This window comes from Podarcis gaigeae (assembly GCF_964106915.1).
Source record: "Podarcis gaigeae genome assembly, chromosome: 5".
NCBI classification, from domain to species: domain Eukaryota; kingdom Metazoa; phylum Chordata; class Lepidosauria; order Squamata; family Lacertidae; genus Podarcis; species Podarcis gaigeae.
Window position 1 is genome coordinate 97,240,113 of NC_139681.1, and position 24,803 is coordinate 97,264,915.

At 46.4% G+C, this 24,803-nt stretch overlaps 1 protein-coding gene across 9 annotated transcripts in view; it reads right to left on the reverse strand.

Moving 5' to 3' along the window:
- Positions 1 to 5,021: 5,021 nt before the first annotated feature.
- The window catches only part of ARMC9 (armadillo repeat containing 9), a 98,331-nt gene continuing 78,549 nt past the window's right edge, over positions 5,022 to 24,803 (reverse strand). For 7 of the 9 annotated variants that reach the window (XM_083739388.1, XM_083739384.1, XM_083739386.1 and 4 more), the window contains 4 exons: positions 22,073 to 22,197; positions 21,597 to 21,729; positions 10,670 to 10,842; positions 5,022 to 7,623 (listed from right to left, as the gene is read on the reverse strand). In XM_083739388.1, the coding sequence (XP_083595514.1) occupies positions 7,601 to 7,623; positions 10,670 to 10,842; positions 21,597 to 21,729; positions 22,073 to 22,197 (454 nt within the window). In that variant the 3' untranslated portion in view covers positions 5,022 to 7,600. The remainder of the gene's footprint in view (positions 7,624 to 10,669; positions 10,843 to 21,596; positions 21,730 to 22,072; positions 22,198 to 24,803) is intronic. The other 2 variants (XM_083739389.1, XM_083739385.1) reach the window with 1 other exon arrangement.

Consider the following 24,803-nt stretch of genomic DNA (forward strand, 5'->3'; position numbering starts at 1 on the left):
AATCAGCGCTGGGACAACCAGCCAACCGGTTTGGAGCATCTGCATCTGAGCACCTTCCAACGAAATCCAGAAATATGCTGACACGCATCCTGTCTGTTCCACTGTACCCTTGACAGTACAAGTCCAAAGTAGCCCATTGTTGTCGCCATCCCGCCTTCTCCCAGTTCTTCGTTCTCTGCCAAGCATCCCAGCTCCTCAAACAGGGTTTGGCTATTTTCTCTGCTTCAGATGACACAGCTCCGCTATTCTCTGAAACAAGAAAATGGTCTTGGTTTTCTAAAAGCGAACAAACTGGCATCTGGGAGGAGTTTCCAAAAAGTGTTATCACATAAGCAAAGACAACCTCCGCCCCACCCTGTCACAACTGCCGTGAGCCAGTTGCCCCTTGGTAATTACAAATGGGAAAATAAATATGCCCGATGCTATAAATGCCCCAGTGTGACTCCAGAGAGATTCAGGGTCTAGGAAGGAAACAGCTCAGTCTCAAAGCTTTATTCAGAGGAGAAAGACTAAGCTTGTAAGGATAGAGGAAAGCAGTTTGGCTTGGAACGCCTTTAAAACAGCTGCAAATGCTACCAAGTGTAATAAAAAATTTAAGGTCTTATATGTATAATAAATGTTCATAAATGTACCAACCAAGCTTCACAGAAATTGGCCTTTTCTGGGATGAATTCAAGGGTCACTGCGGAAATCTAGTAGATGGAGAAACTCCATTGGCCAGGACAGTTACCCGACAGCTAATCGTCGTCAACCTACCTATCAAACAATGAAACAACAAGGGGTCTTCTTTTTTTGCTTGAGATGAGTAAATTATGTTTCATATCCATTGCTTTATGGATTGTAAGTATTTTGCTAGTGACTATGACATGTGCTTCCTTTCTAATAACCTCTTATTGCCAGATCACAGCCTCACAGAATGCAAGTACTCTTTGTCTCAAAGGGTGGCTTCGAGGCTGGTTCTTATCCCTGAAATGTTTAAGTCAGGTCTCTGTATTTCCCTGTGTTCTACCACCAAGTGCCTCAAGTGTCGGGATAGAGCAACGTATTGTTACTCATTCAATTTGAGATTGCTGCTGGTTTAACCCCAGGGAGGTTTAATCCAGCCATCTTTGGAAATTTTACTATGCACTTTTATATGGGCCCTGGGTGGGGTGAGGGAGTTCTTCGACAGCAAAAATTTTGCCTTGGACCTGGGCAGCCCCATAGACTTTCCTGCCCCGGTTAATTTCAACTTTAGGGCAGCTTCTTAGAGTCAGTTTCGCTCACTAAATGAGCAGCATCTCTCGAAGGGCAAAAGGCAAATTCACATTCCGTGGCCAGAGAGCGGAAACACCTGATCTCCATTTATTGTCTTCCTAGATGGTCACAGGACAAATAATCTACACTCCCTTCTCGCCAGCGGTGGAAATTTATTGCCTACTAATGCATTTCCTCCTTGCTTGGCAAAAAGAGCCTACTCTGGAGCCAACCAGCTCTCCCCGCCCCCTTTACACACACATATTGGAGATTATAAAGCAGAACGATTGCAACAAGCCATTCAGGGCAAAGGCAGCAGGAATCGGGGCAGAGGGTGAGGTTGGTCCCAAGTGCGTAAGCATTGGGGCATCTTTTTTTTTAAAAAAATAAATTTTTATTAAGATTTTAAAGGTTACAAAAGAGAATAAAAAAGACAATCAAAGAAAAAAGAGGAAAAAACAATACATATAAAAAAAATCATCAAAAAACAGAAAAAGAGAAAAAATAAAAGAAAAAAAAACATATCAAATCTTTAACTCACTTACTTGCATTCACTTATTTCCTTGACTTCCTCACGCCTCCCATTCTTGTATTCTAATTCAATTAGATATTCCAGCAAATCCTTGCAACTTGGTTTTTATCCTGCTAATTTATCTTAACTTACTATAATTCCCCTCTTTATATTCTAATTCATATAAATATTTCAACAAATCCTTCATCTTAAACTTTATCCTTATATCTTGTCTTAATATACTGTAATTTCCCATTCTCTCTTTCACTAAATAACCATCCACTTTTAGTTCATTTAATCTTATTTCCATTAATATATTACCTATACTTATTCTAAAAACATTTCCCCTAGGGTCAAAGAAAGATTCAGTTCCACGATTCCCCCATCTCTCTTTAAAAGAAAAACAAGACGAATTATATACACTTTAAATTCCGGGTTAGCATTGGGGCATCTTGAAGCATGTTTGCCAAGGGCTTGCCCAGGGTGGTTGGGTGCCAATCTACCTGCTCCCCACACCCCACAAGATTACAAGTTGCAGTCTTGTCAAGTGTCCGCCCTGTTCTTCTTTCTTTACGGAGAGAAGGAAATCAGAGCAGCTGGTGAGCAACTCTTTCCCCAGAAAATCACTTTGCGATGGGAAAAGAGGGTTTGCAGCAGGGGTCCAGCAAACTTTTTCAGCAGGGGGCCGGTCCACCGTCCCTCAGACCTTCTGGGGGGTTGGACTATATTTTTGGGGGGTGAGGGAATGAACGAATTCCTATGCCCCACAAATAACTCAGAGATGCATTTTAAATAAAAGGACATGTAAAAACATGCCGATTCCTGGACTGTCCACGGGCTGGATCTAGAAGGCGATTGGGCTGGATCTGGCCCCCAGGCCTTCGTTTACCCATGGTTTGCAGCGCGTCCACACCTGAAACCCCAGACCCTAAAGTGACCTGGTAGGACGTTCTTTAGCCACCTTCATTCCAATGCTGGGAGTTTAAAAGAGGAAGGAGCAAAGGGGCAAAAGGAAAGCAGGGAGATGGATAAAAGCACCTTGGCACAGCTATGCTCGGCTTGTAAATAAAAGCAAGTATTACAGAGATGCCCAAAGTCCCCAGAGTGTGCTCTCAACCAATGCAAACTGATCTTGGGCCACGAGCTATTATGGCATTAATTAAACAGGGAAGTTTTTAGTGTTTGGTGCTGTATTGTGTTTTTACTGTTTTGGGTTGGAAGCCTCCCAGAGTGGCTGGGACAGTCAAGTCAGATGGGAGGCATATAAATAATAATAATAATAATAATAATAATAATAATAATAATAATAATAATAATTTATTTATACCCCGCCCATCCCATCTGGCTGAGTTTCCCCAGCCACTCTGGGCAGCTCCCAATCAAGTGTTAAAAACAGTACAGTGTATAAATAAAACTATTATTATTATTATTATTATTATTATTATTATTATTATTATTATTATTATTTGCTATACCTGCCTTCTTTTTTAAAATAAGAAGCAGCTATGAAAAGCCTAAAGCCAGCTGACCTCCCAAGCTCCGCAAATTCTCCGGGAACGAACGGATGTCTTGGGAATAAGAAAACCCTTTCATCATGAACGCTCTGGAAAAAGATGAGCTGGGACAGGCAACAAGTTGCTGCAAAGGGAGGAGGAGGAGGCAGGAAGAGAGGCCAGCAAAGGCATTTGGCAGTGCGAGGGTCCCCCTTTCATCACCACTGAAGTGTGCTGCTTCCTGCTATCGAGAACAGCAATGCTGAAAGCCAGTGAAACACACCAAGGAAGCTCCACAATGCACAGGTTTGTTCCCCAGGAGCTCCCAGGCTCTGCCAAGGTCAGAGCGCCTGCCAGACCCCAGATAAAGTCTAGCTTGTGCCGTGCCACATCTGTCGGCACAGGGCAGCGCCACCCGGGTGCTCGTGCCATCCGCCGTTATCTTAGCTGCTCCCTGTTCCCAACAGCTCCTGCCTTGGATAACACAAGGGGCTCCCGAGTTCTTTGGGGGGCAATTCCTTTATTGTTGTTGTTGTTGTTTAGTTGTTTAGTCATGTCCGACTCTTTGTGACCCCCTGGACCAGAGCATGCCAGGCACTCCTGTCTTCCACTGCCTCCTGCAGTTTGGTCAAACTCATGCTGGTAGCTTCGAGAACACTGTCCCACCATCTCGTCCTCTGTCGTCCCCTTCTCCTTGTTCCCTCCATCTTTCCCAACATCAGGGTCTTTTCCAGGGAGTCTTCTCTTCTCATGAGGTGGCCAAAGTCTTGGAGCCTCAGCTTCAGGATCTGTCCTTCCAGTGAGCACTCAGGGCTGATTTCCTTCAGAATGGAGAGGTTGGATCTTCTTGCAGTCCATGGGACTCTCAAGAGTCTCCTCCAGCACCAGAATTCAAAAGCATCCATTCTTCGGCAATCAGCCTTCTTGATGGTCCAGCTCTCACTTCCATACATCACTCCTGGGAAAACCATGGCTTTAACTATGTAGACCTTTGTTGGCAAGGTGATGTCTCTACTTTTTAAGATGCTGTCTAGGTTTGTCACTGCTTTTCTCCCAAGAAGCAGGCGTCTTTTAATTTTGTGACTGCTGTATCAGGTCAACCAAAAAGCTTTCAAATCCTCCAAAGCTGTTGGTGCTGACATTTAAAGCCCTAAATGGCCTCGGTCCAGTATATCTGAAGGAGCGTCTCCTCCCCCATCGTTCTGCCCGGACACTGAGGTCCAGTGCCGAGGGCCTTCTGGCGGTTCCCTCACTGCGAGAGGCCAAGTTACAGGGAACCAGGCAGAGGGCCTTCTCGGTAGTGGCGCCCGCCCTGTGGAATGCCCTCCCATCAGATGTCAAAGCGATAAACAACTACCTGACATTCAGAAGACATCTGAAGGCAGCCCTGTTCAGGGAAGTTTTTAATATGTGACATTTTAGTGTATTTTTCATCTCTGTTGGAAGCCGCCCAGAGTGGCTGGGGAAACCCAGCCAGATGGGCGGGGTACAAATAATAAATTATTATTATTATTATTATAAAGCTGCTCACTGGGGCTAGATCTGGCTGTGGCACAGCAGCTGGAGGGCAGCAGGTTAGGGGAAAGGCGAGCTAGATGATCAGGGAGCAGCAGTAGGGGAACTGGGCTGGTGGCAACCAAGACTCCCATTCCAGCAATCCCAATATTTGTTTGTTTTACTGTTTTTTCCAGCTCTCAACTGGCTAATCTGGTTTTAGCCTCCACCGTGCCCCAGTCCACATAGGGTTAATAATAATAATAATAATAATAATAATAATAATAATAATAATAATAATAATTTTATTTGTACCCTGCCCATCTGACTGGGTTGCCCCAGCTGTCCTGGGAGGCTTCCAGCATATACAAAAAGATAATCAAACATTAAAAACCTCCTTTAGATGTATTTCCCTCAGACACGTTGAATTCTCACAGCCACCTAGACCTCTTTCCAAGCTTCTTGATTTTTTTTTATTTATTTCGACTGCGTCAGACCAACACAGCTACCTACCTGAATCTACAATATTAATATGTTTATCCACATTGTGTGTAAAATATAAAGGAAAGTGAAATAACAGTCCATTTGCTGCTCCCTAAAAGGCACCTCAACCTGTATTTTCCCCCATGGCCTCATGGAAAGGGTAGACCTGGCAAAAGAGCTCCATCTGTTTTCCCATCCTTGGAAGAGAATCACAACTTCTGGTTTCAGAACATCCTGAAATTCCCCAGGGAGATGGATCTGCTCACTGTATGAGGAGAAGGGAAAGGGAGTGAGGGGGCCGGGGACACCGTGGATCAAAGAACCGGGCTTCAGAGGTCGTGTGCCAGGGGCAAAGCGATCCTGGCAGCATCTATGGGCTTCCTGGCTTCTCCTTGTGAGGAGGAAACGCAGGTCTATGGCCCACTCATGGGAAAGCACCGGAGTCACCAGAGGGGTTCTTAAAAACAGGAAGAGGACTACAAAGGGACGTAAGGGCAAGGGAGGAGGAGACTTCTGAAGGCTGCACAAAGCGGTGCCTTGCTTTCAAGATGCTCCAGAGACTATTTCTAACATCTCTGGATTAAAACAACAACAGCCACCCCATCACCTTTCTCCCTCCCTACTCAACTTTCCTCCCTTGCCCAAAATGCAAGCATTAGCTTGCTCACCTACTCTCTCTCTCTTCCACCCCCACTCAGTCTTTACACTCCTTTATACCCCTCTCCCGCCTCGCCAGATGGATCAGCCGCACTCCAGGTGTCAGGAACAGGCCAATCATATGTCACTCAGCAGTTAAAAGGTGAGTCAGGCCAGCTCTCTCCACTAGTGGAGGCTGCCCACCAGCTTTCCCTATCCTCAGCCCTCCAAATGTTCTGGCAGTGGCCCGTCCTCACCCTGCCTTCCCAAAAACGGGTGCCCGGCTTTGGGGAGGAAGTGTGAGGACTCAAGGACCCCGTCAGAGCCTCACGCCACTTTCCCAAAGGCCAGCGCCTTGCTTACAACTCTGTTTGGCTCAGGGCACAGTGTTTGGGCACCAATCACAGTCCAAAATCTGCCCTTGGTTCTGGACCGCCCTGGCTGGGGGGGGGGGGTAGGAATTGTAGTTGGGGAAGGCTGCCCTATAGTTTCATGCAAGGTCATTCCAAACAGTCTCTGGTCTTGATTTAGGGGTAGAGACTAATAATAGGTTAAAGTATAGCTCTGTTGCAGCAGATATTTCTATTAGACCAGGGTCCTCCCATCTGATGCAGCTGCACATGTCTTTTAATGAACTGAACATACTGAAAGATGATGAGGGCTTGGGGAGAGTGAGAGAAGTTTGTGTGTGTGTGTGAACTTAATAGCGTTTGGCTTATTTTTTAGCTGCTATTTTGTTAATAGCTTTCCAGATTATAAATGCCTTTTTGATTTGTTTATCGTACAACATCCTGTAACTGTGATGCTTAACTTATTTATTGTAGCTGCGAGAGACACAATAACAACAGGAAAACTCCCAGAAACCCAGAAGACAAAAGTCAGAGATGGATGTGCATTATAGTGAGTGAAATAAGTATCTAACACCTTTGCAAAAGATGACTTAGTAGTTGGTGGCAAAACCCTTGTTGGCAGTTACAGAGGTTTCTTGTAGGCGGCCACCGGGTTTGCACACATCTCAGGAGGTATTTTGTCCCACTCCTCTTTGCAGATCCTCTCTAAGTCAGTAAGATTTCGAGGCTAACTTAGCAGGGGATCAAATACTTTCCCCCCTCACTGTAGTTGCTGTTTTGCTAATGGTGTTTTATGGATAGTAATGGCTTTGCCGATTTGTTAATGGCATTATATGATGTATGCTGTGATGTTGTTTATGTTTTTGTCATTTATTGTTTGTAAGCTGGGATTCGTTTGAATGGAAAGCAATAAACCCAAATAAAATCATGAGAAAGGCTGAAGGTGGATCTGCGTCACAGGCAGAAAGCTATGAGGGCAGGAGGTTGGGTAAATGCACGACTGACGTAAGACTGCAGGGTCTCTACCAAGGACGCAAACAATAGCAAACCAGCTACTTGCTGTAAGCTCAAGTCCCTCAGGACACCGGGGTGGGCTTCCAGTCTGTGTTTTCTGGCAAAAAGCAAGGGACTCCTGGATTGTGCATTTGTGCGTGGAAGCAGTGATGTCCAAGGAATAAAACGTTCCTCCAGGCAGAATCCTTCGGCCAAGGTCCAAGGTAAGGTGCGTCCCATCAGATAGCGGCTGAATCTCAGTGCATCCACGGCCCTTCTGCTAATAACCTCCCCCTTGGCTCTGCTGGCTGCTGCAGAAGCGAGGATCCCTGTTACAGGAAGCTGGTCGAGTCTGTCCTTAAGCGCTCACTCAGACAGGTGATTCCTGAGGAAAGGATCTGTCCTCACTTCCTGGAAGACTGGCTGCCTGCAGAGGAGAGAGAGGGAGGGAGGGAAGCTATCAGCTAAAGCAGAATTCAGGACTGAGTGCCTCAGCATTGGGGGTGAGGCTATGACCACAATGGCCATGTCCTCTAGGGCAGTGTTTCCCAACCTTGTGCCTCCAGCTGTTTTTGGACTACAATTCCCATCATCCCTTGCCACTGGTCTTGCTAGTCAGGGATGATGGGAGTTGTAGTTCAAAAACAGCTGGAGGCACAAGGTTGGGAAACACTGCTCTAGGGGATTAACAGGGAGTCTGTGGTGCCAGAGAATGTGGACCGTTTACTGTAAGACAGAGTCACAGTCACTTTGTTATTTACTTATTACACGTTACTGCTTCCTCATTCATGGCTTAGTTTCTTCACCAGCTAAGGACATCCTGGATGCTCAAAGGGAAGGGCTGTCTACGTAAGAACACATCTTTGCCCATCACTATGGTAAACTCTCTGGGAGCAGCAGGGTTGCAAACTGCTTCCCAAATTTGCCTCTGTGCATGTGATCCTCAACAGCAGCTGCAGACGCCTGTGGTTGGGGAAGGGTCCCGCTGCTTCTTTGCCCTTCCTCTAGTTCATAGCCCCCACCCCCACCCTGCCTGGCTCCTTGATGTCTCAAGACTGGGACCTCCCCCCCCCCCGAAAACAAATTAGCCCCTTTGCATTGTTTGCTCAGTTTCCTGCCTTCAAAATGGGGCTGTGCCCTCCTCAATTTGAGAATTAATCAATGTCCGTGAAGCCTTCAGCAGATGAACGATGACTACAGGAGCCGCTTATTTTTAAAAACCAGGCAAAAATTTGGAGTAGGGCTGCCTTCAAAGAAGAAGAAGAAAAAGAGGAGGGAGAAGAAGAAGAAGAAGAAGAAGAAGAAGAAGAAGAAGAAGAAGAAGAAGAAGAAGAAGAAGCAGCAGCAGCAGCAGCAGCAGCAGCAGCAGCAGCGGAGGAGGAGGAGTTTGGATTTGATATCCCGCCTTTCACTCCCTTTAAGGAGTCTCAAAGCGGCTAACGTTCTCCTTTCCCTTCCTCCCCCACAACAAACACTCTGAGAGGTGAGTGGGGCTGAGAGACTTCAGAGAAGTGTGACTGGCCCAAGGTCACCCAGCAGCTGCAGGTGGAGGAGCGGGGAAGTGAACCCGGTTCCCCAGATTACGAGTCCACCGCTCTTAACCACTACACCACACAAAGCCCCATGAGATCCCCGGGCCACTTCCACCTGATTCAATTTCTACCCTGGAGCGAAATTTCCCTCTTTAGGGCTAGCAAGCCAAAAAGCTTTGAGGAAGCTGTGCTCAGGCCTTTCTCCTTTGACCAGCACAAGACTTGCTTCGTCAGGTAAGAAATCTTACTGCTTAAAATGTATGGAAGGGTTAGAAATGTGTTATCTTTAAGACAATGGTGGCCCAAATTGGGAAGGGCAACCACAAAAACCAAGTCATGCCACAAACGGGCAAAGGAAGGGGGAAGGAAGAAACTCCAGCTGCTATTTTCTTGTAAGCCTCAGAGCTTTTTAAAAAAGCTATAATGGCGTGGGTTTGCGTATGAGAGCGCCACAAACTCTCAAGCTGACACTGTATGGAGGACTTGGGCTTCCTATTCCACTCATTGCCCAGAAGTTCAGTTCCACTTTCCCTGGAAAGCGGGGAGCGTGTGGGCTTCAGGGCCTGCTTTCTTGGCGAGTCTGCACTTTCCGCATTTCAGCCACACTTCCTTTTCAGCGTGACAATGAGCCAGCGGCAGGAGCGAAGCAGGAAGAGCAGGACGACTCGTGTGCGTGATCGCAGAGCCCTCTTGATCCAGCCTGGACAGAGCTCCTATCGCAGGAAACAGAATGCAGAGGCAACAGGAGTAAACAGAGGATGGGGGGCAGGGGCGGGGGGCTGCAGGGAGGCTGCAAGGAATGCTTGACAGAGCGCGAGGCCAGAAGAAAAAAGCATCGAACCTGCCTGGAAAGCAGCTCCTCATCCCTAGTACCAGCTGTGCTAACCTTCTCATTGTGTGGACATGATGATAATAATTTTAATAATAATTTATTATTTATAACCTGCCCATCTGGCTGGGCTTCCCCAGCCACTCTGGGCGGCTTCCAAAAATATATAAAAATACTGTAATACATCAAACATTAAAAGCTTCCCTAAACAGGGCTGCCTTCAGATGTCTTCTAAAAGTCTGGTAGTTGTTGTTCTCTTTGACATCTGGTGGGAGGGCATTCCACGGGGAGGGCGCCACTACCGAAAAGGTCCTCTGCCTGGTTCCCTGTAACTTGGCCTCTCACAGTGAGGGAACCGCCAGAAGGCCCTTGGCACTGGACCTCAGTGTCCAGGCAGAATGATGGGGGTGGAGACGCTCCTTCAGATATACTGGACCAAGGCCGGTTAGGGCTTTAAATGAGGATGAGAACACTAAAAAAAATCCTTCCCCTTTCCTGTCCTTCCATCTGCTGCATGGCGAAGGAAGATGCCAGCTGCTATTCAAGTTGCTGACTTGGGCCCCAATTTGCTCAATGGTACCCGTGACATAACATGATGTCATGACGTCACATTGCGTAGGTGTGCTGCAGCAGCACTTCCAAGGCTGTGCGGGTCCCCAGAGGTCACGTCCGAGGCCTCACAAGACCTCCGTTACAACTTCCAATTTCGCAGGGCCTCGGGCCTCCAACACAGCTTCCGGTACCAAACTGGAAGTTGTGTCAGAGCCCCCACAATTTTTTTGTGTGGGTGCCCAGGGTCCCTAGAGTTGGCACCAGTGCAGCTATTGCTGAAGCCCCAGGAAGGAACTATCCTAGAGAAGCATGCACACTTCTCCAACACAATCCTTTTCTTAACCCATCTGGCTGTGTGCCATCAAGCAACGAGGTATTATTTATCTGTTATCCACCCTGATACCCCAGAGCAGGTTACAGCAGCAAAGCACAGCATTAAAAACAATTTACCATAACACCATAAAAAGAAGGTGCGCCCCAAAAACATACACCTCCTTCAGGGTCAAAGATGTTTCCTGGAACCAGCCCAGACCATGCAAGTAAGGCGATTTTGCTCTTACTCTGCCTGCTCCTTGATGAGGATCCAGAAGAGCCGGGGCGGCTGGTCTGCTGGGGCCCAGACTGGGAGAACTGGGGAGCGATGGTTGGGATTTTGCCCCTTCCAGGCCTGGCACTCGGGTAGTCCGGGGAGCAAGGGAGCCTGGGTTTGCTGGGGAGGCCAGGAAGGAAGTCGCTGCAAGAGGGAGAAAAGGAATTAAAAAGGGGGGGACAGAGCAGCCTTTGCAACTTGGAGAAAGATGAGATATTAATCTGCTGAATTAACGAAGTCAACTGAGCACCACAAGACAAGGCAGAAGTTTGCAAGGAGTTCTGGAATTCTGCAGCAAAAAACTCGGAATCCTGCAACATTTTGAAAACGTATCAGATTAGCATCAGTTGATATGGCAGACTTTGTTTTGGCTGACATCAGCCTTGTAACGAAATTGTTAAGTACCTGTTAAACAACGGATTCGCTGGCAAAGAACAGCATTCATACCATTTATTCAGGCAGTCCGTCTCACATAAATTCCTCCTCAAAATTCACATTTCCCATTAAATACTTTAGCTTAACCTTCCTCAGTTTGACCCTACAACAGCTGCCTAAGTAAGCAGCCACTGAAGTGAATGCACATTCTTCACCTTCCTCTGGGGCTGTCCAGTGCTAGTTTGTAACCTCCTCAGGGCAGGGACCTGTCCTCTTGCACTATGTAAAGCAGTAGATGAATTGAACTGAATTTTATTACTACGGTCACAGATCAGTCCCGGCTCACTTACAGTATCAGGAAAATAATAAGACACAATAGGAATACATTGAATTGCAATTGGGTATAACAGAGACAATTCAGATATAGCAGCAGTTAAAATATATATATTAAATCTTGATCACTAAAATGTAACCTAAAATTGTCATTTAAAACCTTAATCATTTTGGTAGTACAGCTTGTTCCCTAAGTTTTATGGCAGTCGCACAGAATTTGGCCGCCCTTAGCGTGATCTCTAGATCCTTGTCCTCTTCCAGGAGTTTTAGACATTGAAGTTCAGACCCATTTGGAGATTTTTTGTATAACAGGAGTGATAAATACAGAGTGTATATCCCTGTAGAAACGGCAGCATAACAAGACATGAGAGACAGTTTCTACTTCCATCAAGCTGCAGGGGCAGACTCGTTCCACGTATGGTTCAAGTAGATGCATCATATAACAGCAGGTGTTAATAGCTATGGAGAAGCTGCAGAAAGGAAGCCCGGGTCTTCCATTTGTCTCAGGGCTGAGTCCCAGAACTTCCTTTCATAAGGAAGGAGGAAGAGGCGGCTGCATCAGGCCCATGTCCCATCTAATCCTTCCTCCTGTTCTCCCAGTGGCCAATCAGATTCCTGTGGGAAACCGGCAAGCGGGATCCGAGCACAAGAGCCCTCTGCCCACCTCCTGTGGTTTCCAGCAACTGGGATTCAGAAACATGGCTGCCTCCAAATGTGGCCGTCAGGGCCAGTAGCCATTGATAGCCCTCTCTTACTTGAATTTGTCTAATTCTGTTTTAAAGTCATCCCAGCTGGTCGCCATCAATGCCTCCTGCAGAAGCGAGTTATAACAACAACAACAACAACAACAACAACAACAACAACAACAACAACAACAACAACAACAACAACAACAATTTATTATTTATACCCCGCCCATCTGGCTGGGCTTCCCCAGCCACTCTGGGCGGCTTCCAAAATAATATTAAAATACTGTGATACATCAAACATTAAAAGCTTCCCTAAACAGGGCTGCCTTCAGATGTCTTCTAAAAGTCTGGTAGTAGTTGTTCTCTTGGACATCTGGTGGGAGGGCGTTCCACAGGGTGGGTGCCACTACCGAGAAGGCCCTCTGCCTGGTTCCCTGTAACTTGGCTTCTCGCAGTGAGGGAACCGCCAGAAGGCCCTTGGTACTGGACCTCAGTGTCCGGGCAGAACAATGAGGGTGGAGACGCTCCTTCAGATATACTGGACCGAGGCCGTTTAGGGATTTAAAGGTCAGCACCAACACTTTGAATTGTGCTCGGAAACGTACTAGGAGCCAATGTAGGTCTTTCAAGACCGGTGTTATATGGTCTCGGCAGCTGCTCCCAGTCACCAGTCTGGTTGCTGCGTTCTGGATTAGTTGTAGTTTCTGGGTCACCTTCAAAGGTAGCACCACATACAGCGCATTGCAGTAGTCCAAGCGGGAGATAACCAGAGCATGCACCACTCTGGCGAGGCAGTCCACAGGCAGATAGGGTCTCAGCCTGCGTACCAGTTCAAGCTGGTACACAGCTGCCCTGGACACAGATTTAACCTGTGCCTCCATGGACAGCTGCGAGTCCAGAATGACTCCCAGGCTGCACACCTGGTCCTTCAGGGGCACAGTTACCCCATTCAGGACCAGGGTGTCCTCCACACCTGCCCACCTCCTGTCCCCCAGAAACAATACTTCTGTCTTGTCAGGATTCAATCTCAATCTGTTAGCCGCCATCCATCCTCCAACCGCCTCCAGACACACACAGGACCATCACCGCCTTCACTGGTTCTGATCTGAAAGAGAGGTAGAGCTGGGTATCATCCGCATACAGATGAACACCCAGCCCAAACCCCCTGATGATCTCTCCCAGCGGCTGCATGTAGATGTTGAAAAGCATGGGGGAGAGGACAGAAAGCTGAGGCACCCCACAAGTGAGAGCCCAGGGGTCTGAACACTCATCCCCCACTACCACTCTCTGAACACGGCCCAGGAGGAAGGAGTGGAACCACTGTATGACAGTGCCCCCAGCTCCCAGCCCCTCAAGACGGTCCAGAAGGATGTTATGGTCGATGGTATCAAACGCCGCTGAGAGATCCAGCAGAACTAGGAAACAGCTCTCACCTTTGTCCCTAGCCCACTGGAGATCATCAACCAGTGCGACCAAGGCAGTTTCAGTCCCGTGATGAGGCCTGAATCCTGACTGGAAGGGATCCACAGTTTAACTAGTTTAATTGCTGGGGAAAGCTCAGAGTCAGGCTGGGTTTACATGCAGCCTCAGGCCATGTGAAAACATGCCTCTGAGCATGGACAAAGTGAACACACCCACACCCACCCACCCACCCACCCAATACTGCCTGTCTGCGACTTGGGGCTTAGGAAAAACCGATTTCTGGGCAAAGGAAGTGCTCATGCCTTTCCTCCCCTCTTCTTGGTTTGTTTGGTTTTTTAAAACTAAGCACAGAACACTCCATTCTTAAGGGGGTTCTCTGGCTGCCCCAGCAGCAGCCCCATTAACTACGAACCAACGCTGCAAAACAACTTCAACAGTTTGCAGGGGATTCCAAATTTTGGGATTCATACTTAATGTTAAGTACAGACCCTGTGTTTCGTATCGACTTCTCAGTTTGTGGGGTGCTGAAAAACATAGGGGTTTCGCTGCAAAAAAACCAAAAACACTGCAAAACTTTGGCACAGGTTAATTTTCCTCTTAATAGCCAGGTTGTGACCCGACAGGCAAGGAGCAGCTCAGGTGCAGGAAAAGAGTGAAAAGTGATAGATTCCTGAGATGTCTCAGTTATAGAGAAGTAATTAAAATGGGACCTCAAAGGGTCTCTCACAAACAGGCCAACACAGATGCCCCATCAAAGAAAGTCACTGTGAGGGGAAGCGGGGGGGGGGGGGGGTTGAAAAAAGCAGGACTCTTCCCTCTTAAAAGGAATGTGGATGAGTTTGCAGAGCTTCCTCCACGGCCACCTGCCAGAGAGGTGGCCATAAGAGTTAACAACCTCCCTGCTTCTCCATTTCCTCAAATTGCTCCCATTGTTTGAGACTTTGCTTTTGCAAACTGTTGCCATTGATGGCTCAGGCCTGCTAATAAGGCAATAAATCTCTCTTTGAACTGCCTTTCGGCTGCCCTGTTTGCTTGCTTTTTATTTTTTTACAGCCCTCTCTGTTATCTTTTCAGAAGATCTTGCCAACCCCCTTTTCCAGTCCAGCAGGAAGCCTCTGGTAAAAAATAATAAATAATAAAAATACAGAGATCATTATCTGGTAGAATCTCAATCCTCATAGTTAGAAACTATGAACTCAGAGGGGTCCAGAACCAAATGGAGCGGATTCTAAACATTTCGCTTAGCAAAACAGGCTGTAATGGCTTGTGGGCCGTTTCTAAACACATGGCCCCCCCTGCAGCTACTTTCATGATGCTCACTTCTTGTGCAATGATCTACTGGTATCTGACAGGTATTATTGATGGCATCTGGAATGTATACAGACATGGACACTTGCTAAAGAACTGACGGCTCCTATTTAAATTTTTTCAAGGGACACGGGTGGCGCTGTGGGTAAAACCTCAGCGCCTAGGACTTGCCGATCGCATGGTCGGCGGTTCGACTCCCCGTGGCGGGGTGCGCTCCAGTCGTTCAGTCCCAGCGCCTGCCAACCTAGCAGTTCGAAAGCACCCCCGGGTGCAAGTAGATAAATAGGGACCGCTTACTAGCGGGAAGGTAAACGGTGTTTCCGTGTGCTGCGCTGGCTCGGCAGATGCAGCTTGTCACGCTGGCCACATGACCCGGAAGTGTCTCCGGACAGCGCTGGCCCCCGGTCTCTTAAGTGAGATGGGCGCACAACCCTAGAGTCGGACACGACTGGCCCGTATGGGCAGGGGTACCTTTACCTTTACCTTTATTTAAATTTCAGTTTGAGATGAGATAGGCCTTTTGCCCAACCCATGGGAGCATCAGCCATGGAGCAGCCTTGGTACATCTAAATTCCCTGGTTCCTTATTTTGGGAACTGCCTCTAGCAGCTTGGGTGGGGGTGGGGGGAGTTGCTGGTGGAAATGGCAGAAGGGGGAAAGGGTTTCAAGCCAGCCAGCCAGCCGGCTCGTTCAGCCCCCAGCCCCAATTCCATTCAGGGGCTTTCATGGATCCTTTTAAGCTCAGATCACAACCTGTTCAGACATCCTGCATCACGTCTGGTCTGGCCAAAACATGCTCCATCAGCGAGCCCTTGTGGCTCTTCCCTCTCTCCTTTCTTCAAACTGTAATAAATGAAAACCTGCCCTAATTCCCTTAGGGTGGGCACAAGAGCCCTTATAGAGTCCTTTGTAGGTTCTCCATCAGTCAAGAGAAAATAACAGAGCCAACCAGAGAATATTGAGAAGCAAAGCAGCTAGTAAGCCTGATCTTTATTGATCTGTTGCAACAGGGTGCTCCCCTCACCCGCAGGAGCGGGAGGAGGACCCAGAACCAAAGTGTGTCCACCCTTATATAGACATTTTAAATTGCCCACCTTGGAGTCTAAGACTACCCCCAGAAACATCATACCTACATCACAGAAGGGGTGTAGCTCAAGACCACTACCCCCAGATACATCATACCAACATCACAGAAAGGGCGGTCTGCAACGGAAATCTGAGTGCATTGTTTACCTCCTGCCTGGCAGGTTACCTGTTAACGGTCACTTGATTGGATATCCTGGGGAGCCTGGCCAGTCTTTTGTAATGATAAATACTTAGTTCCTGAGCCAGGTCACAGGCTCACCCTATTCATACACAGACATACCCTTAAGACAGGATTTGTGAACGAAAAGACAATGGGGAGGCTTTTCCATTTCCCTTTGACCTTGCTGAGAAAGCATTTGATCAGTTTGGGAGCCAAAATGGCTCCAGGACTGCCGTCCTGTGCTGCTTCAGACATGTGGTGTATGTATGTGTTTATGTACGTGTTTGCTTAGTACATTTATTATATATATAAGACCTTAATTTTTTTATTTCAAAACTCACAAAGTAGAGGGAGAATACAGGGGGCTGTCTTATTTATTTATTACACCTTTCCTCCAAGGAGCTCAAGACACTGTACTCCCTTTCCCCCATTTTACCCTCACAACAACCCTGCAAGGACGATTAGGCGGAGAAAGAGGGAGCCATTTGCCCAAGGTCACCCAACGAGCTTCGCAGCCGAGCAGGGATTTGAACCCTGGTCTCTCCCAGGGGCTAGTCTGACACTCTGAACGCTACATCTTGGTCTGCCTTGACGAGTGCTGCCTGCTCTGGTCTTCCCCGGCCTGCCTGGTGCCCTCCAACGGCAGATGCCAGGCGTTGAATCTTTGAGCCTCACACAAGGAATGCATGTGACATACGCTCCGTGGAATTTGCCTTCAGGGAAAACAGTTTTTATTGGGGATACACAAACCAGTGCCTCAAATCACATCCAGATATGAAGCACCTGACAAGGCCATTGCAGAATCTCCCTCGATCTCCGTATGTGAAGCAAGTCAGCATTAACCAACCGCAACATCATGACCCAACCACAACCGGAGGGCAAATCAGTCAAGCTGGCGGTGGGAATGAGCAGGGCTTCCGCAATATGACGGCGGCTAGGTGCTACTCTGGCAGGAAGAAGAAAGGGGGGCATGTGAGACATCCGCCACAGAGACATAAATCTTTATCTGCTGGCTCTCTGTGTTCTCTCGCTTTCTTGGGAGAAACCACCTTGAAGGCATGCAAGCGAAAGAAAAGAAATTCTGCTCTGGTGACTCATAAGCCACAAATAGTTGGGGGAGAGAATAAAACGCAAGTAGAACAATGTTCTCTCAACTTCCCACCCACGCCAGGAAACATTTAGTTATCTTTCTAATATTACAACCAGGGAATCATTCAGGTATAGCATGGCATATACAGGGGGGACGGACACACCCCTACTTAGCTGGGATCAAAATGCAGCCTACCAGAGAATCTCATAGCATGCCAGGGACCCAAGAACCTCAGGGCTGTATTCAACTAACTTTTACTCAGAGTAGACCCTCTGGAATTAATGGCCAGGAGTAACTTAGTTCCATTAATCTCTGGGGGTCTACAGTGAGTAAAAGTTTGTTAAATGATCAGCTTCATTTCTACGAAGTGTAAACAGGTAATCCTCATGGCTCTAAAGATGCACCAGCGCATAAAAGCTTAAGAGAACATCTACCATCTTTGCTCATGAGGCACAGCGGGATCAAGCAGTCCATATCTATCTATCTATCATCTATCTATCTATCTATCTATCTATCTATCTATCTATCTATCTTTTATCTGAACTCATCTCCTACAAGTGACTGTGGGACAAAGGCAAGGCACTCGGGTATCTTACTGTCCTGGAAAAGAGTGTTCTTCAAGGATTTCCCTATCCAAGTAACACTGCACAAATAGAACCATGGGACCTTGGCCTGAGTTCTTATGGTTTCTCCAGATCACTTTCTTCCCTGCTCAAGAACCGTGCAGCTGTTAACTCCGCTGTCGTGCAAGACTGAAAACTATTTGCCCAGCGTGGAGCTTCATTTATGGAGCTACCATGTTTTCAGAGCATCCACACATTTTCTTGCCATTTCCTCCCTTAGCCACTGTGAGCATTTTTGTGGGCTGCGGCTGCACAAAAGGGCATCAGTGGATGGCAACACAAAGAGTTGGGGCTGATGCTAAGCTGTGCCTGAACAGGAACCCAGTGGGAGCCCTGCTGAAACTGCTTGGAAACTGCCAAAAATGAACAGTGAAAGGTAAGTAATATAAATAAATCCCCTCTTCACCAGAACCCAGGGGCCAAATGCAGCTCTCCAGGCCTCTCTGTCTGGGCACCCACCTCAGTGGCCCTGATCCGTGCCCTCTTTCAAGTGCTTTTGGTCGGCTAGAATGTACCCTTGCACTGCATTGTGTTTTAAAATGCCTGGAGGGGTGTTTGTGCAAAAACCTGAGTTTGGGCTAGAATGCAGCCTACAGAGCAAAAGCGTGAATTGCCCCCGTTGCCCCCACCTGCTTGTTGTCTCTGTCCCTACGCACCATTTGCATGCGGCCCCTGGAAAGTTGCCCACAAGGGAATGTGGCCCTTGGCTCCTCAACCCTGATCTAGCCCAATGCCTTGCTTCTTTTTTCAGCCAGCCAGTTGCTTCTAAGAATCTTATAAGTAGGCATCACAAGGGTGATGCCGTCCCGTGGAGTTCTGACTCCAGCAGGTGGGACTCGGGAGTTAGACTGTGACTAAACATGGAAGTTCCATTTCTCTACCATGGCTAACACCTGCTGATGATAGACTTCCTCAAGGAAGGGACCATGGATCTATATAGTTCATCATCCTGTTTGCAACAGCAGCCAGCTTCCAAGAAGCTTGCAAACCGGGAATGAAGACACACACGAACACACAGACCTCTCTTTGTTCCTGATGCAGTTTATCTGCACCATTTCAAGACAACAGCTGTTTAACAGAAGAGGCGTAACTTCAGGGAAGTCAATTCCCACCTCAACCTCCTCTCTGGGCAACACTTGGGCACCCTGACACTTTTATAGCCCTCCTAAAGTGAACGTCATGCTATACAGAGAGGCAACCAGAACTATATACACGCAGGTTGGATTTACGTGGCACCTTCTAAAACACATTTGCCCCCTTGCAAAAAGGGGGTGAGGAACCTTCTCTCCCCTCCACCATTGCGGAGGGCTGCTTGCTCTTTGGGGACCCTCCGTTCACACCAAGCATAATTAGTGGCCCAAAAATAGCAATAAAAAAAATGAACACAAGATTATTGCCTCTGCTCTGCATCCACAGCTGGAGGCAGCGGGAGAGAATGTGCTCTTGTGCTCGGATCCTGCTTGCAGATTTCCCGCAGATTTCACCTGGTTGGCCACTGTGAGAACAGGGTGTTGGCCTAGATGGGCCGTTGGCCTGATCCAGCCGGCTTTTCTTACGTTCTTAGTCTTCCACTTCGAAAGGTGAAAACACAATTGTGCAATGGAATGATTAACTGCGGCTACAGATTTCTGCCTTTGGGCTGCAAAACACAGGCTTCTGTTTCTTTAGCGCAGAAGTCCAGACTGGCTGCTTGGTTCCAGCAGCCAGGACAAGTCAAGGACATCTGCGGTTGCTGCCCCAGAACTGGGAGACGTCTGGAAGACTTATGAGCAAGTCAATCTATCTTACACCAAATCATTTGGGCCATTAATGTCATGATTCTTTATGAGACTTGGCTTGCTTTGGTACACTGCAGCTCCTACAAGTTTCAAACCACATTTTGCAACTAAAGACTCTGTAATCACACACAAAAAGATATGGGTGAAATAACAGCTTGGCCAACTTAAAGGAAAAGGGACCCCTGACCATTAGGTCCAGTCACAGACGACTCTGGGATTGCGGCGCTCATCTCACTTTACTGGCCGAGGGAGCCGGCGTACAGCTTGTGGGTCATGTGGCCAGCATGACTAAGCCGCTTCTGGCGAACCAGAGCAGCGCACGGAAACACCATTTACCTTCCCACTGGAGCGGTACCTATTTATCTACTTGCACTTTGACGTGCTTTCGAACTGCTAGGTGGGCAGGACCAGGGACCGAGCAACGGGAGCTCACCCTATCACAGGGATTCGAACCGCCGACCTTTTGATTGGCAAGTCCAAGAGGCTGTGGTTTAATCCACAGCGCCACCCGCGTCCCTAAGGAAAGTAATTAACGCAATATAATTCAGAACAGTAACAATTCATGGCACATTTACTCAAAGTCCAATTCAAGAAAAAATATATTCTGAATCTCAGAAGCCAGAACAGCAAGAGGGATCGGTGCGCAGCAAGAGCAGCGATCCCTCTTGCTGTTCTGGCTTCTGGGATAGCTGCGCAGCCTGCATTTGCTCCATAAGACGCACACACATTTCTCCTTACTTTTTAGGAGGGAAAAGGTGAGTCTTATAGAGCAAAAAATACGGTACTTGCACTTTGATGTGCTTTCGAACTGCTAGGTTGGCAGGAGCAGGGACTAAGTAACATGAGCTCACCCCGTCGTGGGGATTCGAACCGCCAACCTTCTGATCGGCAAGTCCTAGACTGTGGTTTAACCCACAGGGCCACCCGCGTCCCTTTGGCCAACTTTAAAAGATTGTTAGACAAATTCATGCAGCAAAAAGCTGCCAACGGCTACTAGTCCCCATCACTGTGTTCTACCTTCCTTGCCAGAGGAGGTATGACTCTGAATACCAATCACTGGGACTCACACGCAGGGAGAGTCCTGTCACACTCGGGTCCAGGCTTGTGGGTTCCCTTAGGCAACTGACTAGGCCCTGTGAGAACATGATGCTGGACCAGTCGAGAGCCCTGCTGACGTCCATGGCACTGATTCACACCCGTGAAATGTCACTTCTGCCCATTTGCCTCGGAGCTTCCCCATTTGCCAGAAACACATTCAAAGAAAAACGCTATGAATTATTATTTGGCCCCGAAGGCTAATTGCAATTGATGGACAAAAGCTACAGTGGAATGTGAACATTGAGAGGAACATTTAGGAACAAATTTCTGATGGTATGAGTAATTTGGCAGTGGAAGAGACAACCTCAGAAAGTGGTGGACTCCCCTTCATTGGAGTTTTCTAAACAGAGGTTAGATGGCCACCTGTCAAGGATTCTTTATCTATGAATCTCGCATTTAAGGGGTTACTCTATTCCAAACTTAAAAATGGAAAGCGTAATGCTGGTGGTCAACAAAAGAGGTTTAAAGACTGTCTCAAGGCAAATCTTTAAAAATGTAGTATAAACACTGACAATTGGGAAACACACAGGTCTGCAAGCACTCCAATTGGAGAACAGCCTTTACCAAAGGTGTTATGGGCTTTGAAGATGCTCAAATTCAGGATGAAAGGGAGAAACGTGCTAAGAGGAAGGCACGCTTGGCAAACCCTCACCATGATCAGCTCCCGCCCGGAAACCAATGTCCCCACTGGGGAAGGACATGTGGATCCAGAATTGGCCTCCACAGTCACTTACAGACTCACTGTTAAAACTGTATTCATGGAAGACAATATTACTTGGCTATAAGTGATCGCCAAAGAAAAATAAAGAAGAAATAGGGGGCTGAGCTCGGGTGACCCTTGGGGTCCCTTCTGACTTTATGATTCTGCAATTCTATGATACACACACTACTTAAGAATTTACAGGCCACTCTTTCAATAGACCATACACTTACATACCTGTCTGACAGTCGGTCTACGCTGTCCTGGGCAACACTGAAGGACTGGAGAGTCAGGATCTCAGCAGCTGATGGGGGAGAACCAACCATTCCAAGACGCCCCAGGGACCCCTCAGAGGTTTCAGTTTCAACTGCTGTTTTAGAAAAGAAAGGCTTCAAGATTGGGGAGGTGGTGCTTTTTCTGCCAAATGTTTGGGCCCACATCTCGTGTCCCGTGCCCCGCCTGCTGGTCCACCCATCTTTCAAACCCTCTTGTGGCAATAACGTTCCCCAAAATTGATGCCCTGCAGTGGGTTTGGACTACAAATCCCATCATGCTGTCTGGTGCTGATGGGAGTTGTAGTCCAAAAATCTAGATGACACCAGATTGGGGGAGTGCTAGCAGCGTAATATCTAGACCAGAGCAGCATGTTCATTGATATGGCTCGGAATGGCCGACTTAAACCTAAAATTCGCGGACTTCCATCCAATCCTTACACGATGAAGAGAAGCAGAGCTCGGAGTGGCTGGGTCTCTTGCCGCTGCGGGTGGGGGGACGGGAGTTCTGCTCAGACTGGAGATGGCTGTCCCTGCTACAGGAAGAAAGCGCATCGTTTTCTGGCCTGGCAAGGAAAACGAAAAGTCAAAGAAGAGTGAATGCTTGTAACTGAAAACTATTACCCTGCAAGAATTATTGCCTCCTGCATTTCCTGTGATAGAGAGGCATTTTGCATCGCAAGCTGGCTTGCCAGCACCAAAGCAGCCTTGTGGTGCAGTTTTCCCCTTGTTTACCGAAGTCAGGACATTTTTGCGGAGGAGAACTCTGGGATTATGTACGTAGCTCCTTAGCAAAGCTGGGCAAAAGCCTCCGCTCAGCTCATTCCACTGTGTCAGATCAAGATTTACATTTCCTTTTTTTAAAAAAAAGATATTTATTGAAGTTTCAAAAGTTATACAAAAAAAAGTAATAAAAACAAAACACAAACACAAAAATAACAAACATAAAAAACAAAATACAAAACTAAAAACCATTTAAAAACAAGTAAAATTTCAATCCCTTATTTTCTTATAACTTACTTCCCCGACCTCCTCATACCTCCCCTTTCTGTATTCCAATTTCTAATTATTAATTCAACAAATCCTCTCCCTTAATTTTCGTTTAATTTTCAACCTTTCTTTTCTTTTTACTTAATCATTACAGCTGAAAACCACTTAATTTCTAAACCAACATCATTCTAACATTCATTAATTTTGCAATATTTCCCAAGATAGTCCTTAAATTTCTTCCAATCTTCTTCCGCCGTCTCTCTTCCCTGGTCTCGGATTCTGCTGGTCATTTCTGCCAGTCCCTTCACCTTCATCTGCCATTCTTCCAAGGTGGGCAAGATTTATATTTCCGTTTGATTCTGTCCCTTTTATAGTAAGCTGAATGCCTGCACCTGCCTTATAGGAAGTCTTCCATTGGCCCATTAGCTCATTACGGTCTGCTCTAGGCTTCCCTAATCTGGTGGCTCCCTCCCATAGGTTTTCGGACTGCAGCTCCAAACAATTCCTGACCACTGGTCATGCTGGCTGGGCTAATGGGAATTGTAGTCCAACAATATGCCCAGAGATCTGCCCCGGTTGCCGATTTGCTACTGGGCCAGGTTCAAGGTGTTGCTATTAGTATACAAAACCTTCATCAACTTGGGACCAGTTTACCTGCAAGATTGTCTTACCCCATATACATTCACCTGACCACTTCCATGTAAGGAACTAGCACAGTTTTCGGTAGCACACAATACCCATTCCGCCTTTGTAAGAAATCTTTAAGTGTGACAGCACTTCCTGACTACTGACCCCAAGCAGACACATTCCCTGTACTCTTTTGGGTGCCTGCTAAAAACATTGTTGTTTATAGACAAAAGCCTGCCCAGAAATGAAGAATGTGAACGTATGTTTCGATCTGTTTTTAGTCCATTGTTGACTTTATCTTTTGATTATTTAAAAGTTGTTTTTATGGTGATGGGAAAAGGAATTATCTGTGGGATTGAGTGTAGGTATGTTTGAACATTTTTAAGGATTGTATGAAATGTATGTTTGTATATTCGCAATATGTGTGTATTAATGCTGAATTATTTTAACAATAAAAACTTAAAAAATAATAATAATAAAAGTTGTTTTTATGTATTTATTTTGTAAGTAAAATAAATTGATAGAGCGGCTGGAGAAACCCAGCCAGATGGGTGGGATATAAATAAATTATTATTATTATTATTATTATTATTATTATTATTATTATTAGAATTTATATACCACCCTATGCCCAGACGTCTCTGGGCGGTTCACAGAATAAAATCAAAATATAAAACCACAAAATACATAACCAAAACTCGTAAACCACATTGATGGGTATTTTTTGATATTTTGTTTTTTGTACAAAAATCAACCAGTGTATAAATTTCAGGAAAAAAATACGTTTCTGTCCTTGGTATGCCTTTTTTTCCCTTCTCAGTTTGATTCCCTGGCACCATATTTGTATAAATTAACTATTCCAAAATACAGACGTGCCTTCTTCACACTGGCCAGATTGGATGTGATGCCCTCTGCCATACTTGAGGGCAGATACCCAAAGATTCCAACTGAGAAACGACTCTGCCCCTGATCAACAAAAGACAAGGTAAAGTGCAAATACAAACAAGAAGAAGACCTGCAGAAGGGACATGGAAAAGACTTAAGAGCCTCGGACATAAGACTACCAGGTTGATGGACTAGATGGAATGGACAGTAAGGACTGACATAACCCGAGACCAGGAAGAAGAGACGCTGGAGGAAGATTGGAAGAAAACTTTTAAAAATTTATTTGGGGAATTAGTGTAAAATTAATGAATATTAGGAAAAATGTTGGAATGAAAATATTTGGCTTTAGTAGAAATGTTATAAGGAATTATGTACAAACAAATATTAAGTTTTAAGCTTTAAGGTATTTTATGGGAAGATAAGGTTAAAATAAACTAAGGTAAACTGAATGACAGAATATAGTGAAAGATGGAAAGGATTTGCTGAGTTAATTAATACAAACTACTCAATAAAAATTGAGAAAGATGGAAAGAATTTGCTGAAATAAATAACTAAACTAGAATACAAAAAGGGAGGTGTGAGGAGGTCGATGAAATAAGTAAATGAAAGATAAAGATATGGAATATTGGATGTGTGTTTTTATTGTTATTGTTGTATTGATTTCTATGTT